This window comes from Lolium rigidum, chromosome 6 (genome assembly GCF_022539505.1).
Source record: "Lolium rigidum isolate FL_2022 chromosome 6, APGP_CSIRO_Lrig_0.1, whole genome shotgun sequence".
Lineage (NCBI taxonomy): Eukaryota > Viridiplantae > Streptophyta > Magnoliopsida > Poales > Poaceae > Lolium > Lolium rigidum.
The window spans coordinates 81,239,481-81,256,899 of NC_061513.1; the positions used below are offsets into that span (position 1 = coordinate 81,239,481).

At 42.9% G+C, this 17,419-nt stretch overlaps 2 protein-coding genes across 2 annotated transcripts; both read right to left on the reverse strand.

Moving 5' to 3' along the window:
• Positions 1-1,160: 1,160 nt before the first annotated feature.
• Positions 1,161-8,340, reverse strand: LOC124659409 (exonuclease 1). The gene is made up of 14 exons (XM_047197288.1): positions 8,119-8,340; positions 7,309-7,428; positions 6,932-7,055; positions 6,673-6,810; positions 6,315-6,524; positions 5,772-5,944; positions 5,434-5,506; positions 4,565-4,691; positions 3,875-4,227; positions 3,715-3,769; positions 3,284-3,579; positions 3,142-3,190; positions 2,221-2,431; positions 1,161-2,111 (listed from the first exon to the last, which is right to left on the reverse strand). The coding sequence occupies exons 1-14, from the start codon at positions 8,277-8,279 to the stop codon at positions 1,592-1,594; spliced, it is 2,610 nt and encodes an 869-aa protein (XP_047053244.1). The 5' UTR covers positions 8,280-8,340; the 3' UTR covers positions 1,161-1,591.
• A 2,929-nt stretch (positions 8,341-11,269) lies between these two features.
• On the reverse strand, positions 11,270-16,180 carry LOC124660454 (aspartic proteinase 36-like). Its single transcript, XM_047198267.1, has 10 exons — positions 15,921-16,180; positions 14,591-14,720; positions 14,211-14,470; positions 13,244-13,471; positions 12,712-12,874; positions 12,528-12,601; positions 12,341-12,437; positions 12,166-12,226; positions 11,757-11,828; positions 11,270-11,645 (listed from the first exon to the last, which is right to left on the reverse strand). The coding sequence occupies exons 1-10, from the start codon at positions 16,178-16,180 to the stop codon at positions 11,467-11,469; spliced, it is 1,524 nt and encodes a 507-aa protein (XP_047054223.1). The 3' UTR covers positions 11,270-11,466.
• Between the last annotated feature and the right edge of the window lie 1,239 nt (positions 16,181-17,419).

Here is a 17,419-nt window from a genome sequence, read left to right on the forward strand (position 1 = left end):
ATTTTCACACGAGTTAGTCAAACATATACTATATATATAGAGAAGCTAACAAAGAAAATGAGACGAGGCAATCCTAAGTTTTTAGCGGATGAGACAAAGCAATCAATATTGATTCGTCGCATATGGGCCGCGTATTCGTAGTGCAGCCCACCAAATCAGACAATCGTATAGCCCACTGAATTGCGAACATGTAGTACACACTTTCAACCTGGCACTCCGTAAATAATCAAATACACTAACAATTCAAAAGAATAAAATGTAGCGACACGGCGCGGCGTGCCGCCGTGCCTTTATTTGCTAGTGTTGATAACGTGAAGAGATAACGAATGGATGTGAAGCATTGAATGATGTTGGAGTGGTTTCCCTGTAAATACCTACAAGGTTAGATTTGTATCAGATGTCATGCTCTAGTTATTGATTTTTCAACAAATGGTGATTTAATTAAGAGTGAGCTCCACTTTTTACCTTGTAGTTATGCATTTGTGACACTAGTTATCTTATTGACTGAAAAAACCTCTAGATTAAGCATCCTAAAATACTTGGACCCTTGTTTTCTGGTGTGTATCCATTAAGCAAGGTGTGAGGTCATAACTGGCGTTCAAAAATATCAGTACGAGGATGAGAAATGGAAAACTTGGACAAGAAAAGTCTGGACATAATCACCGATGATGCCCTCCGATCTTTACACATTTTGTCATGCCACATCAACAAAACACCCTGGTGCTATCTAACAAAAACAAGCAAAATGCTAAACTCGGATAAAAACGTGTTTAAAGTCTCCTAGATGGGATATTTTTTACAAAAGTGCCACTAAATAGAGTAATATGTCTCAGATGCACAAGTGTAGGGTAAAAAGTGGAATTCCCTCTTTAGTTAAACTCATAAGTTCACATCAAGAAAATAAAATCAACAGAGAGACCTCTGCATATCCTCGATTTTTTCGAAACGAAGAAAAAAAAGACTAAGACGAAAAAAGACAAAAAAAAAATAGACAAAGACAAAATAAGAGGCAACGTACATTGTCATGCACGTCTAATATGAAGTCTAAAGCCTATGCCGCTGCAGGGCCAATCCAAAATCTATGTCGCCATCCATGTGGTTGCATTAGCTACCAAGGTGTCTGAATTAGCTACTGAACTAGTATGAATAAACAATGGATGGAAAATAAGAAGTTCAATACATATATAGGATCAAAAATGATACACCCCTCAAAAATTCTAGGCATCACCAATCCACAATACAATTTCTACAATTTGTTTATTTCACCTTCATCAGGAATTGACAGAAGATAGCACCTGGAATAATGCTCAAAATGAACAACACTATCCCCAGGAAATAACAGAAACGAACACCTGCTGCCAGTTACCTCCGCACACCATACATGCCCAGCTTGTATTTGCAAGGAGATACAGATGAACTCCCAAGTGGCGCGCTCAGGAGCTACCCACTGCCTCTTGATGTCACAGCATTGGCCATCTTTCGATGCTCTTGGATCAGGCATTCAAGGGTGCTAAACACAGCATTTGTTGCTTGATCTCAATTTGTTGGGTTGGATCAGAACGGCTGAAAGGCACATGGGCAGTTCTATCTTCTATGTGAACCGGCCTCGAGAAATTCGTCCAGAAGGCGCAAGTGTAAATCTGCTCCCATCAGACTCTCGGTCTCGGGCCACAGGTTTCATGGCTTTATATGCAAATGTGCTCAAATCAGGAGGACTCTGGGCAGTTCTTATAGCTGTCGTAGAGAATTTGCTCTGGTCAGTGCAACTAGCAGTAGTCTTGGGTGTGTATGCAAATGTGCTCAGATCAGGATGACTGTCAGTGTTGCCCACTGATTTAAGAGTGTTTTTGCTCTGATCAGGATAACCACCAGTAGATCTTGCAGGTTCATGCCCAAATGTACCCAAACCACCAGTGCTGGTAGCATGACCTGCAGCTTTATTGGTGGTCTTCCCCAGATCAGGAAGAAAAGCAGCAGTTTTGCTAGGCCTGTATGCAAATGTGTTCAGATCAGGAGGACTCTCAGTGCTGTTCGAAGCATAACTTGTGGATCTGCTCTGAGAACGATGACCTCTGGCACTCTTCTTCTGCTCTGGAGGTCTGAGAATTGATCTGTAACAGAACAGACGTGTCATTATATATTCACTCATGGAGGAAACCAGCTCACTTCTGTGTACTGATAAGTAAACTGTGTGTACTTGCAATTTCTAAAGCTGCATACCTCACAGAAAGGGTATTCTTCACATCCTTTAAAGGAGCACGAAGGCCACTGGCACGGGAGCCTGCATATCTGAAAGATGATATCAGCTCAGCAAACTTATCCATTGATTTTTCCGCAATGCCACTGTATTTGTTCACATGGGAAACATTGCATCCAAATCTGCCCTCAGAATTTGTGTCATCGATACCATTGAGAGAACCAGCATCACAACCTGCGATAATTTTAGACATTACATGTGATCTCTCTAAAGATCAAGACGGATACCAACGTAACTATGTAACGGTAATTATGGGACATAAAAATCTATAGTACAGGAAGAATTGCATGGAGGATGAAGATTGAGAAGCATCTAAGACCGAACCTACTCTAGAGCTCGGCTGAATTGGTTTTAGAATAGTAAGCTTGGTTATATGACTGTAAAATGTTTAATATCCGTCCTTGTGACCAGTGGCGTATTCAGTGGGGTGCCATGGGTGCCACATGGCATACCCTCCAAAAATACAAATGCTCTTTAGCTACTAAATTTTGTATTAATTATGGCTAAATGCAAAGCCTAACAGAGAAGTTTTTAATCTTGCCACCGCACCGATTTCATTCTAGATTCACCACTGCTTGTTTCCAAGAATAACAAACTGAAAAATAATGAAAACTTCATATGCCAAAAGAAAGCATTACGGGGTATGATAGTCAAGCTGCTAAATATCATTAAAACTTGCATAACATACACACAAGCATGAAAAGGAGTGAAATGCCCAACGAATTGCATGCATGGTAAAAAGCAAAGGACAGACAGAGGCCGATGTTAGTTACAGCCATTTTTAGTCATCTTCTTGATATCAAATATAGCAAAGGGACGAGGAAATGCTCCAAATGCTCAAAGAGAAGAAACAGGGACTTAATGAAACAAGGTAAAATTATTACCTTCATCATCTGGTGGACTGTCATGCGAGGTAGTTGGCTGCAACGTTTCCTGCACAAATAGCATATCAAAAAACAAGCTATGTACCCCGGTAGAATTACTTGCTGCCATGTAACTATAAATAGAAATAAAACAATCACTTACGTCTTCAAAATTTTGGGGATCCCAAAGTTTTCTTCTCTTTATGATACCTTCAGGGTTCCTCAGTTGATCTTCAGAAAAAGTAGAAGTACAAGTCTCTTGGTTATCATCATCATCATCATCAAACTGGTCTTCTCCTTGATTTGTGTAAACTCTCTCATCTTTCTTGAAGTATGAACTCCTTACAGTAATATTTCTTTTAGTAGGGGCCACAGTGCTTTCAGCATAATGTGGCACTGGTCTAGATGTCTCCGTGTTGTATGAAACTAATAATGGGTCTGCTATCCCAGGTGACATCCCTAGAAACAGAAAATAGACACATATAAACTACTGAAATCGAGCATAATGTGGCATGTATGCTTCCATTAATAAACAAGCAATTACACGATTTACAGAGAAAGTCATACATCAACCATACAAATTAGAGGTCTTACTCTCTAAGCAAGGACTTGCTGGTATTGTACTTGCATTGCAATAGCTGGCCTCAACCTGAATAAGACAAGCAAGACATGAGGACAACAGAAATATGTTCACAGTAGGAAGGTAGGACTATGAGAGTGTTGGCCATGTTTAGGCACTAGTCATGAGAGATACCTCGGTATCTTCAAGGTATTGGTCCTTGGAAGGAGGATCACTGCCAATATCACGAGAACTACAGTAGGGTGAAACACCAGCTGAATCATCCAGAGGGAAGGCACAACTGAAATGCTCAGCACTACACTGAGGGACTTTTATTGAATCGTCTGGAGAAGGTTCAGAGCTAAAACGCTCAGAACTACACTGAGAGGCTTCAATATCATGTATTGGAAAGCTAGTGTCGTCAACTGAATCAGGGGTACCAGAGTCTTCAGTCTGCGGACTGGGCAAATAAGATTCATTCAATTTTTGTTGCTTGGGTGTAATCTTAGGTGCCCTGAACTTCCGTTTTGCCTCAAGCGACGCTAAGCCTTCTAGGGGTTAAGGATAGTACAATACAATGGACAGCTAAATGATGTGTAGAAATGATGCAAAATAACCTAGTAAATAAGATGGTGTGGATGAACTCTGATCGTATACTACGACTCGTACATCACCTTTGCCAGCTAAAATATTTGGGGTGGTAAAGTAGGAAAACTGTGCATGAATGAATCAAACAGGTTTGAGAAGCAGAAATTTACAAGATTCTTGTCCAAGGCATTTCATAAATGTGATTTGTATGCCTGCAGCTAGGAGCTCACTCTAGTAACTTAAAATCTTAAATAACGCAAAGTTTTCTGAATAAAATTAGATGTGTTGAGAGGATACAGAAGTAATTTGTCAATATGTTTTTCTGCACAGGAAGATCTAGCCTCTTCTTTCCAAATGAAGGGTTAACAGACTCTCTGATTGGATAACCTTTATCCACAGCTGGTGCATTGCACTGAGTGCTGGCCTGCAAGGTATGTATATGTAAGGCAGGGCAGATGGCAATCTCAACAAGATAATCAAGAAAGAAAACATAACTTCATCTTGGTGATTTGAGAGTCCTGCATTATAGCTAAGAGCATCCTGAAATAATTTTTTATAACAAGTGATAACAAAGTAGTACATTCAGTAAGAGTCCTTTATTTTTGAGATGTACATTCAGTAAGAATTGCCAAAAAGGAACACAAAACCATGAGAACTTGTATCTACTTCCACTCTACCCTTTTGGTGACGAATGTTGTCCGTTTTCTAGCTAAATGTCAATTTGATTTCCCGTTTTGTATCTTCTATACTGGGCTGGTGTAATGCACTAATGCTATGCTCAAGACTTCCTTAATCAATGAAGTGAGAAAGTTGCTAACAAACAGAAAAACATGCGGAAATGGTATTTGCTTTTCTTCATGTAATGGTGCTGCACTATGTTTGTGCATATGCATGTCATTACATGCACGAGGCTCCTCAGCAGAGTAGAATGGATTACATTTGAAGGAACAAAGCACCAGCAAACCAATTTGACCAATTAGTAAAGCATGAGGGTTCACAAAATGTGCATCAACACAAAAGTTTTTCTTGTGAAAGAAAGAAATCTGAGAAGAACTACACAGGAGGAAACGGATCAGTACCTCAAACGGTTCCTTTGTGAGTGAAACAAAAGTTTTTCTGGTGAAAGAAAGAAACCTGACAAGAACAGGACAGAAACAGACCAGTACCTCAAACAGTTCCTTTGTAAGTGGATCAATGTCTCCTAGAGCAATACCTTTAACAACAGCCTGCGGTAGCCATGTATAGACCAATTAAGGAAATGCTATAATGCATGTAAGTAATATTCCTTCTGGAGGTAAAACAGTTTGGAATTACTGAGGAATTGGTGTCATGAAAAAAAAATCGCCTAGATACACTGGTGACTGGTCATTAGAAAGAATGACCACATAAAGGAAGGAATCCATCTATGGAGTGTTTACAGCAAAGGTTGTCATATTTCTATAGTATCTTATTTTTGCGGGAAATATAGCATCTCACTATATAAACATAAGTTTATCAAGGATATGGGCCCAGAAAGTCATCTTCACTGAGGCCATGAGGAATGCCAGACAAATGAACAATATCTTCTGTCGCAGGATCATAGACCCTTTGAAACTGAAATGCCCATATTGCCTTCTTGAAGTTTTCTTCATACTGAGGTGGAACAGAAACAGCACTGTACCTCAAGTGCTTGATTACCTGAAAGCATACATGCCATTAACTTGTGGAGAAGTTTCTAAATCGTAAAATTAGAAACACGACAGAAAGCTAAAAGCTCAGCGGTTATTGTTCATTTAGTTGCATGACTATTTAAACAATATTCCTATTTGAAATACAGGTTTTGAATGTTGAATAACTAACCAAATAATAGCCCCATAAAAGTTGATGGACCAATGAACTTTTTGTTTTGCCTACTGTAGCCATTTCTAGAACTATTTATTCTGCATGTGCATAATGCGTATTTCCTTATCTTGTAGGACGGCCATGCCACACTTGGTTTCTTTTTTTTCATGAAATAGTGAAGTAGTATGCTCAAATGTTCAATAGACGCAGAGAAGACAGGATTTACCTTCTCGTAACCCTTGAGCTTTTGGATGAGTGCATGAGCTCGTTTCACACCCATTCCAGGTAACGATGGAAGATAGTCACAGCCACTTAAAATACACATCTCTAGCAACATTTGTTTTGTGAATCCATTCAAGTCCAACTCTCTGTTTCGTTCTAATCGTGTAATCTGGAATTCAACACCTTGCCCAAATTTGTCCATCTTAAAAATAATCTGCACGTTACAATAAGATACATAAAAATTAGAATACAAAGAATGCTCTCACAGGAGGCAGTCATCCAACTGCCAAACATGATACCAGGGTAATAAAAAGAAAGATTCTGGAAGTTGAAGGCAGAAAAAGGGTTGTAGCAGTGCTTACCCTAGAACAGCCAAACGGTATCAAATCTGAATCCTCGGTAATTACAGCATCAACAAGTTTGTTTACAGATAAGAATGTCATTTGTGCATCTGCTTCATAAGGCGCAACAATATAATCAACCTTTTCTTGCTTCAGTACCTGCATTGCATGATGCATAGCCAAATAAATGTTCTCATTCTGGTAGAAACTGCTTCAAATAGGTGGTAGCTAAATATGGTGGTAACCAGCTGATAGCATTACATGGAATTTGCATCTGTACCTGGATCAGATCACAAGCAATTTTAGGCGTAATGTCAACAGCTTTCTGATAACACTCATAAGCAGCACGTGAATTCCCAGCTGCTTCATGTTCCCTGGCACGCTCAAGATTTTCCTTTCGTGACCTGAACAACAGCATGATTAGCATCCAGTAAATAATACTGCAAAACGAAAAGGTAGCTGTAGCGCTCCTCAACATATTAACATTAGGGAGTAATATTACAAGTGCATAATATAGGTAGAGAGTCCCAGCTGACCATAGCAGTGGCACATACGTTTAGAAAGATCTAAATACTTTTGACATTATGCAAGGCTAATGCCAATGTCCCTTGGCAGCTGAAACAACACGTTAGGCTATCACCCTTGAAAAGAGCATACCTTGCGCGTTTGACCTCTTGTTCGCTCTTCATTGGCAGATAGCCTCCATCAAATACGAGAATCGGCTTCACGCCGTGGTGCCGCAGCAAGTTAACCCTATGCATGCAGTAATCAATGTGCCTGGTTCAAATTCAGAACACAGGTGAGTTTATGGTGCTGCACTATGAAAGTAGATACAGAATAGCAAGTTTCAGTTGTAACTATATGGGCCTCTGCATTATGATTTCATGACAGATGAATTTCAACTGCATCGTAAAGTACTATGGTCCACGGTACAGACAGGCAGAAATACCGGTGCTGTGCCAATAGTTGCAGAGATTTTCATGTAAAGACCATCTCCAACAATAATCTCACGAATTGAAACGGTGAATTGTTTGAACTACAGCAGGGTTGCCGAAAATATGTTTCTTGTATCCGACATATCAAGAAAATCTTGGCACTGGCACGGTGCAGACCGGTAGATTCTGTAGAATGTGCTGCATTTTGAGGGGTAAACAAAACAAATGAAGCGCATTTCCTTTCCGCAATCCTGAGAGAGACGACACGCACAAGGCCCCCCATTTACCCTTCATCGGGAATGGGGGGATACATCGATTGGGACGCCGAACCAATCAAGAAATCCCCGGGGCCTTGGAGGGGGATATCATATCAAACGTTGAGGGATTCGGGATTCGGGAGCGAAATGCGTGGCAAAGAAATCGTTTTCCCCAATCCGTCGATTGGGATTCGGTAAACGGGAGGGGGGGCATGGATCAAGAAACCCTATCGGGGTCAAAACTAGCTTTTCCTGGGTCCAAGAAAGGGGGGAACCTGGTGGTGGGGATGCCCTTGCAGAGGCGGTCGCCGCAGGAGAGGGCGCCCTTGTGGAGCCAGGAGTAGGTGTCGACGGCCACCGTCTGGCCCCTGAGGTCCGCCACTCCGATGGGCGCCATGATTGACTTGAGCTGCGGGAGCAAACCCTGGATCCCCATTGCGGCCGCCGCGGCTCCCTCCCTCTCTGTTTCCGTGTAATGAGTTTTTCTTGTGAAGCGGGAGTGGAGGGGCGGGAACAGTCGAACAAGAGGAGGGAAGGCTGGAAATGGAGCGCCCAAAATAGTCGCCCTTTTCTTTCTTTTTATAAAAAAAAAGCAATTTCATTTTTTTTTTTTGAGAATACAGTACAACGCAGACGCTCACAAACACGCACGTACAAACACCCCTATGAAGGTACACACGCACACCCTACCCCTATGAGCATCTCCGAGGGACTGAGCCGGCATATCTTGAGGTTGACGAAGTCACCACTGGCGCCTCGCTGTTGACGGGCACGTCACCTACCACTGAAAGCATAGCGCCGGTTAAATCCTGGTAAATGCAAACACCCATGTCAAGTCTAGGACTTGAACCTGGGTGGGCTGGTTCCACCACAAGGGACCTAACCACCAGAGCCAAGCTCTGTTTGCAGCAATTTCATTTATGTTACAGTGTTTTACAGAAGAAAAAAAAAGTACCACAGCTAGTAGCGCGTCTGTGGTACGCCACTGCTGCCCAAAACAGGTGCGTCATTAGTAGCTGTTTTTCTTCGGCCCCGCCTCACTCTAGGTCTTCTCTACCTCGCCTCTCTGGTGGTCATCATGGTGCCGCGACTCCATCTTGAATGGATGGATGGATAGATAGATAGATAGCTCAGAAGGGATAAGGCGACGACAATGTGGGTGGGTTTGAGAGAAAACAATAGGAAGGTAGAGAAGGAAGAGGCGGAAGGGGTGAAAGTACATTTCCCTCTTTAAGTGGTTTTAGTGCTAATGATGACATGATTTATGGATTAACTATGTGCGTGATCTTTAAAACAAAGTCTAATCACGTCCCAAGATCGCACTAATGGTTGGAGCCCCCTCTAAGCAAAAGGTGAAAATATATAGCATCTTGGCGTTTTTCTTTTTATATAAAGAGAATATATTTGTATTGAAAGATACCAATTACATCCAGCCTCTGCAAAATGCAACACCCTAATAGTAGTACGGATGCACACATCCAAAAAAAAAAAGCTAAGAAAAGAAAAGCCTCGCTACGGTATTCTAACACCAACAATAACAATACAACTTCCACCAGGATAACACCTAAACTCTAGTCTCTCCAAAAGCGACGCTTCCAAGAAGGGAACACTGTACAAGCGCCATCATCACCCGATCAAAAGATTTTATGTTTTCACCCTAGATATAGTCCCCGCTCTCAAAACAATGCCTTCAACAAGGTCATTGGCAGGCACAACCAATTAAGGTCGGACCTTAAATTTTCACCCCTGAAAGGTAAGACTCGGAACTTCACTTGTGTTGCCGCCCCCACCTGCTGTGACATCGAGAACACCAAGTACGTCCCCCAACATCACAAAGACTTGAACCTCCATTGCTAGTCCTTCAATCCATCCTTCATGATATTCTCCGCCTCTGATTTCACCATGGACTAGAATGTCATCTAATGGCAACACAGAACAGAGTTTCGCACCGCTCCCTCTAGAACCAAATGGTCAAAATAAAAGCATGGGTCCGCACGACCGAATACCACCCGATCCAGTCAACTCCAGGCATAAAGTACACTGTTACATTCGTCGGTGGAGCCATCGAAAACTCATCACTCCGGCTACATGAAGCAGAGATGGCCTCAGGAAGGTCACCATCTTCGCGAAAGAAGAACCGTAGGACAACCACCTTTATTGAAGCCAAGAAAGTAGCCCCCATGCCACCCGCCGAAAACTTGCAACATCCGCCACACCAACCCCTACCAGCGGCCCAAGGGCAAAGCCAGCAACGAGAACGGTGGCGGTAGAGCAGGGGAAATCCCCATCGGAACCGGCCCAACCACATAGCGAAGAGGACCGGGAAGACGACACAAGAGACAACCAAATCAAAGGTCTAGGGTTTCCACCACCAATGGTCAGCGCCGCCGGGAGAAGACCTCCACCACCTCCCGGACCAGGGACGCCGCCCAGATCGCTGCTCGACGACGAGCATGCCATCTCCACCCTAGCGGCCATGGCGGCTGTCCTCAACAATCCTCCCCCATACCACCTTCGGCGGCTGGGCCCGCTGCCACGGCGAGGGCTGGCGGCAGCGGCGGCCTGAAAGGCAACGGTGGAGGGGAGCTTTGGCGGTGGTGCCCCCGGTGTCACCCTAGGGTGCGACACGCAGGGGTCGTTTCTTTCCGTTTAGTCACAAGCCCATACTATTAAGAGGGAGTCGCTTGGGAAGGTAACATAACTATATTTACCCCAACATAAACTTCTTATGGTGAAGAGAGCATTCAAACTTCTCAGACAGCCTCTAGAGTATCCAAAAAGTTGTGCACGGTTGACACTGGATAGAGCAACTCTCTATAGCCTAGAGGGCCCCCCTAAAGCCTCTAGGGTAACCTCTAGGGTATCCAGAAAGTTGCCCCTAGTTGGCAACTGTCTACCTCAACTCTCCCGAGTGCCCGGAGCCTCTGGCCCACGAAACCTCCGGGTGTCGCAAAAATATGTGCTAACGGTCGGATTTTAGGGGGCTGCTATCTAAAGCCATTTTCTTCGCCACAAAGAGGGTGACAACTCCATTCTCTCCTCTATTTCTGCAAGAGCTCAAAACTTTCAAAATCTTCCTCTCTATCATCTATTGCTGGAAGAGCTCACTTCAAAATCTTCTTTTGATCCAGTGTGTAGCCTATCCCCTTGATGGAGAAGGGCTTTGGGCAAGTTCAGGAGCCTCCAATCATCCAGAAAGGGTAGGCAAGTTCAGTATGATGAAATATTCACGGAGAGAACCCAGTCATGGAAGTTCAATACGTTTTGACGTGATGTCCCGTGTGAATTATACATAATAAGATGATCTCCTTAGATATATATGCCATCATACTTTTTGAGTTTTCCTTCGTGTCAACTTGGTGTAAAGGAACTGCAGGACAACGCATGATTCCCGTGTCAAAACGCTGTTCAGGGGCGATCTAGAAAGACGGGAGGGCATGCTCCGTAAACAATTAACCTTTTCTCCTTCTCTTTTTTTCCCTGTATATTTTTATATGTACAGCAAGAATGCTCATGCCATGGGAAGGGGGCGCAGCGACGACGACGTCGGCCCCGCTTGCTAGTAAAAGAATGGAGGAAATATAGAATCACAATGTCATGTCAGTCACCCCCGTATGCGTGTGCTATCTACTACCCAGGACGCCAAAAATGAGCATATGCACAAGGGCGACGGCGATCCCGGTAGGCACCAGGCCAATGATGCGGTACAACGATGGCCGTGGCGACCCGTTCACATCAAACTGCCCTGTGTTCACGTACTGGTTCTTCCCCGACGAGGAGGTGACATTGACCGACAACGAACCTGACAACAAGGGGAAGGAAGACACTGTTAGCAACACTAAGTTTTATATGATCCCTGCAGCAAACGGGAAGGCAGAAATTTCTGCATTAGATAGGAGGGATCTGGGCTTACAATCGTAGTCCGTCCAGCCCATCCGCATGTTGGCCAAGTCATAAACGAATATCTTATCCTTTAAAACAAGATCTGCAACGAAAGGGTTACAGATGATTAGCAAGAAAACACCATGCTTGGGAGATGGGCAATGGCTGGTGTGAAGAAAAAAAAAAGGCATGGAGTAACCGGTCAGTGTAATATTAGGGGGTTAAAGAAAGAAAAAAAAGCACGGAATAAAAAGGCAGGATCACTCCCTCTCAAAGGTTGGATAGATTTGAGTTGCATACTTGTGTATGTATTTGGTGCAGTATTCAAAATTTTGTTCGATGGATTAATTTATTCAGACATCCATTATGGAATCGGAGCCTTAAAGTATAATAGCAACATGTGCAACTTATACTGGGCAATTCAGTCAAAGATGACTAACCTCCAAGTATAGTGATTCCCTGGCTTCTTTGCCAGCCAATGCACCACAGTACATTGTCGCCCTGCAAACCACAATACAGTATGCATCCGAGACAAGTGAGCCCATAACATTTTACAAGATAAGCAATGACAGAAAAAAATAGCAACAGGTGGAATAAAAAGGCTTGTTCACATACACTTGAACCCTGCTGCAATAGATAGTTCTCTGGCTTCACATTCATTGCAACACCACCCTCAAAAATAAGTGTTGCTGTTGGAAATGACGAATCGACACTGGTAGAGAAGCAGAAAAACATATATAAGTAATTCAACATTCTGAATGACATGTGCTGCTAATTTCCTTCTTAGAAAGAAGAAAAAAACCTGCTGGTTGTGACAAAACATTGGCTCCCCTTGTTGACAACAGACTGTACAGATGGAGAGACTGCAGCAGCTATCTGCAGATACAAATCAATAAAACTAGTAAGCGTGTATTTAAGTAATGCAAACTGGTCACATACTTGCTGTTCCACAAAAAAAATGATGAGGTGTGCAATAAGGGGTTTACCGCATTAACAAACGGATCATAGGCTCCGTCAACAAGGTAGACTAGTGTTGTGCCTGAATCTACAATTGTTCCTTGTGTATTTGAGGTTGCAAACAAAGAAGAATCGATAGGTAGCTTTTGACCACTCACAGCAATGCTCTCCAGATTCAAGTTGTAATGAGGCCTACATTTCAATAAACATAATAATAGCACGCAATCAGTGTTTAGTATCAAAATGCTCCTTAGTATATCGCCACCAGAAATGGCAGAGTACTTCACAGAAACAACCAGCTATATTGTTAGCCACTCACAACACAGATACACACTTAGTGTTGGGCAATTAAAGATGCACAGATAAATTCACCTCACAGGTGTATTTTCAGAAAGAAAAAAAGACTAGAAAGCAAATGACTAAATCTGTTACTATTTGCAGCCATAGTATTTAACTATTTATCACCCCATACATACTTTCAAGCTATAACAACACAGGTAGCATAAGTATAGCAGAACTCTGAAGTTACACTCAGTAGTAATTCTAGGAAATGAAACTTACTGTTGTGGAACAAGTGGAGTAAATACTAATCCTGGCTCGACAATTTCACCAAGAACAAGAATGCCGCCACCATTATCTGAACCTTTCAGGCAGTGAGAGAATGTCTTTGGGGATACTCCAAGAGAGTACAATTGTGAAATGACAGACAGCTGATGCTGTCCAAACCCAAAAATGCCATCAACTGCCCTGTCTGACTTCATCAGGTCACCTGACTGTTTGTTACTACATCTGTTACATGATAATAAAAAAATTAGAACCATGAAGAAAATACATTGGAAAATGTTACTAGGCAGCATGCTTCCTTATTAACGCAACAACTACACAAAATTGTAACCATATATACAGTTGTTTTATACTAACAGACGGTTTAACTAAACTAATAAGACCAGCATAACATTGCAGCACCATCACTACAAAAATCCATTGAGTCTAGCCTTTAGAATGTTCAGACACATATCAGAGGAGAGACCTGTTAATCAATCAGCATTTAAGGATGTTCATATACTAGTCACGTGCCAATATATTTTGGCTAGAGAATGAAAGACATAAATATAACTATTCCAACATTTGTTCAGGATGAAAATAATGGAAACTGATTTTTCTTTCTAGTAACAACTGTTCTCTAGAATGATAGCAAGGAAAAGAACTATGCTGGCAGTAGTAACTAGCAACCTGCTGGTTTCAGGACAGCATTTTGTTGTCACTAGATCCATCATTTGTACTAACCAGATGAACAAAATGATCTAACTTTATCCGCACCTGTGCCACAAAGTGTCAACATGTAAATGGTTCACATTATCAAGAAGACAAGGACCCACATCATGTCAACCATCTTACCTGGCACAGTTGTGCACCACTCTAGCTAGGTTTCTAGCTATCTTTTGTAAACGATCGTCAACTATAAAAGGAAATTTTTCATTATCAGATAGGGGTTTCAAAAATGTAGAGGACTATAAGGAAACTGTACCCGAAAACAACAGAGGCTGAAGAATTGGCAGTCTGCTCATTTCCCATGACAGTGTCGAAGTACATAGTGTCAGAAACATAATACCCTGATGTGCCACTTCCATCGCCGTAGGTGAAAGTGTAACCGCATGGGCTGCTTGGGGAGTCTGAGGTTTGGCAAACTGCTTCCCCTGTTTGGAGGGCAGCTGTACATCTATCATCCGAGCATGGTATTCTGGCTGATGTTGATGACGAATCAGGGTTGAAGAACTCCAACTGGATCTGAGAAGCAAAGCAAGTTGATCCATCATAAGCATCTTCTTAGCTAACAAGCAATTCCATCTCAAGGGAGAAAATGTGTTTATTGAAGAGATTAATAACACTAGATGGATGATTACTCACATTGAGCCCACTTGATGTCGGGCAGCCCGTGCAAGGGCTGCAAGAAACCCATAAGATGTCACTCCCTGTGTCAATTTGGACAAAGTATTCCTTCGCAGGGTTTCCCAGTTTCACCCGTGTAAAATAGAGTCTGTAAATTGGAACTTTAGGATACAGTCACAACAAATAACTGCAAGCCTAGTTGCAGAATGAAAAAAATATGTGAACTGATGAGATGATAATGCCAAAAAGGATTAATCAAACAGAACACAATGGTAAAACCAAGGAATAAACTGAGCTTTGCATCCTAACCAATTCGACGATTGGTCAAAAGAAACTAATAGACTCTTACATCCTAAAATAGATTTTTGCTACAAGTGGATAATGGACTAAGCCACTAAACAGTCTAAAGGGATTTTATCAATCACATAACAAGATTCTATGTCACTAAAACATAAATCCTAACTAAAATCAGGCATTTGGAAGAGGGGAAGGCGTCTTAGCATACACGGCCAGAAGCATTGGATGCACACGGCGAGTAAAAATGGCTGCCAATACATCCATTATACTATTGCTAGCAAAACCTCTACAAAATACTGGCTCCAAACCGTGTGAGTAAATGTATACCCCTACACCTTTGTGGACTAACAAGCTTAATTCGAAACATGAAGCATATCAGGGAGGGAGAAATCCCAAAGTGCAGCTTAAACAGAAGGAATTGACCTTAAGCAAAAGCAACCCAGAAAAATGAAAGAATATGTGGTCGGCAACAAAATTTCCAAAGAGTAAGATCCAAGAGAAGCAAAGCATTAAAAAAGAGCTGTTTTTCTTTCAAATTAAAGACAGCGAACTGTGGTAGAACAAAGACATCAGTATTGAGCTCCCGGTATGCGTTGGCAAAAACTGAGTGGAACCGAATGAAGAAAAGAAAAACAAGACTTGGTCATTCGGAGCAACGATTTGGCAACAAAAAGGTGAATTGTCCATGAATAAGCATCGCAGAAGCTTGTGCAATATTTGCAGAATGCACGCAGGCAGCAAAACAATTCACGGAGTATGGCATCAATCCTTCAACGGGTGTGGCTTCAGGCGACGAACAGAACCAACATAGGCATCCAAGCAACCGAATTGTTCAAAAGAAATTGCCTTCGCCGGTACACGATAAAAGCTAGTAACAGATGAATCCAGCAAGCAAAGCAAACAATTTCAGGTGACCGCCCAGGCGCGCTGAGACGACGACGCCAAGTTCGAATTTTCAACGCTTCCGCCGATCACGCACGCGCAACCACCCCGAACCAACCCGAACCACCAGACGAGAAAAAAAGAAAGAGAAGCGAAGCAGCTCACCCACCCGACCATGTACGGGTTGGCGGAGCCTTCCACGGGGAAGTCGACGACGCCGGCGACGGCGGGCGCCGCGCCGAGGAGTCCCCTCCCGGCGTGCCGCGCCCAGTCCCGCTCCCTCAGGTGCTCCGCGGGCACCCCCTTGTGCGGCAGCGCGCGCTCGAGAGTCAGCGCCGCCGGGAACGGCGCCGCGGCCGCCGCCCCAGCGAGGAGCGCCACCGCCGCCGCCACGAAGGCCGCGGCCAGCGCCAATTCCGGCGGCCTCATCGAGGAGCAAGAGCCGGACGCGGCGCGGCGAATGGACTGGCTGCACTTCTTGGTTGGCGCGGCCGGCGGCTGCCTGCGCGTAGCAGCTCGGCCCTTTTCGCGCTCGAGGACCCGAAAGAGCTCCAAATTCGCGTTCTGGCACGTACGCCCTGCGTCCCGGTCCAGAGTTTTAAAATAGGAGAAGTACAGGGGGTAGAGCGGGAAAGATGATGGTTTGATGGGATTACGTGTGGAGTCCCTCTGCGTGTGCGTGTGCGTGTGGCGTGCCTTGTGTTGCACCGCTTTATAGGGTGGGCAACACTTTCATCCGGCTTTCCCTCTTTGGCCTTCTTTTCTCTTTGGGTTTTCCTTTTCTCTGCCATTGACCAAAGTGATGGGTTTGGTCTGATTTGGTTTGTTCTATTCAAAGATGGCCGGCTGGATGATGATAAATTGATGGTCATGAGAATAGTTTTCTGATGGGTGATGTGTTTATTATTGTGTGTATCATAGGACCAAGATTGTGGTGTACTTCAATAGTCTAAACAAAACATCACCCAAAATGTTTAATTTATTAAATAGTCAAAGTATTGTCCACAATTCGATGAGAATATTCAAACGTGCCGTCTCTTTGAACAAGTGCATCCAACTATATCACATAAGAATTGACAACAGTTAGTACCACAAACAAACAATTGGTGATCGTCGTTTGGTATGCGCACAAAAATGTGCACTAGAAACCACCGTAACATTCATTCTAATCCAAGAATCAACATGAAATAATAAAATATATCAAATATGGATATGATTAAGAAGAATGCCGTGAATAGAATATTACATGGTGTTGTCTTCCACAAAAGTAGGGATACTAACAAAAACAAAGCAACCCTACACGTCGACAAGGAAGCATTTTCATAGGGATGTTTTACCATTGTTTTATTCAAGTATGTGTCTGATTCCAAGGAAACTCCTATCGTTCATACACAAGCAGGGTTGTGAATTAATAAAGTTTGAAGCAAATTCTTGTCCAAATGCCATATTAGCCTCAAGAAATGCCTGGCTAATCAAGTGTAAGACCTCTTCTGACATATGAAGGCACCTACGATTTGAAGTTAACTGCCATCACCACACTTACATATGCTGCATTCATTGGGCAGTATAAGATAATTTTCTCTCTGCAAAGTTTATATGATGGCTATTTCTTATTTGTAGCTCACTTATATTAGATGGGATGACTAGTTGAATTTTATTATTATACTT

Bases quoted from the DNA above. Each gene is read 5' to 3' on its own strand.
- LOC124659409 (XM_047197288.1), bottom strand. From the start codon at position 8,279: ATGGGGATCCAGGGTTTGCTCCCGCAGCTCAAGTCAATCATGGCGCCC. The intron at 6,811-6,931 runs GTACAGATGCAA...CATGCAATGCAG, and splicing joins TTGCTTGTGATCTGATCCAG to GTACTGAAGCAAGAAAAGGT. The intron at 3,770-3,874 runs GTATCTCTCATG...TGTCTTATTCAG, and splicing joins AATACCTTGAAGATACCGAG to GTTGAGGCCAGCTATTGCAA.
- LOC124660454 (XM_047198267.1), bottom strand. From the start codon at position 16,180: ATGAGGCCGCCGGAATTGGCGCTGGCCGCGGCCTTCGTGGCGGCGGCG. The intron at 14,721-15,920 runs GTGGGTGAGCTG...TCCAATTTACAG, and splicing joins GCCAACCCGTACATGGTCGG to ACTCTATTTTACACGGGTGA. The intron at 11,829-12,165 runs GTTAGTCATCTT...CTTTCGTTGCAG, and splicing joins GGGAATCACTATACTTGGAG to ATCTTGTTTTAAAGGATAAG.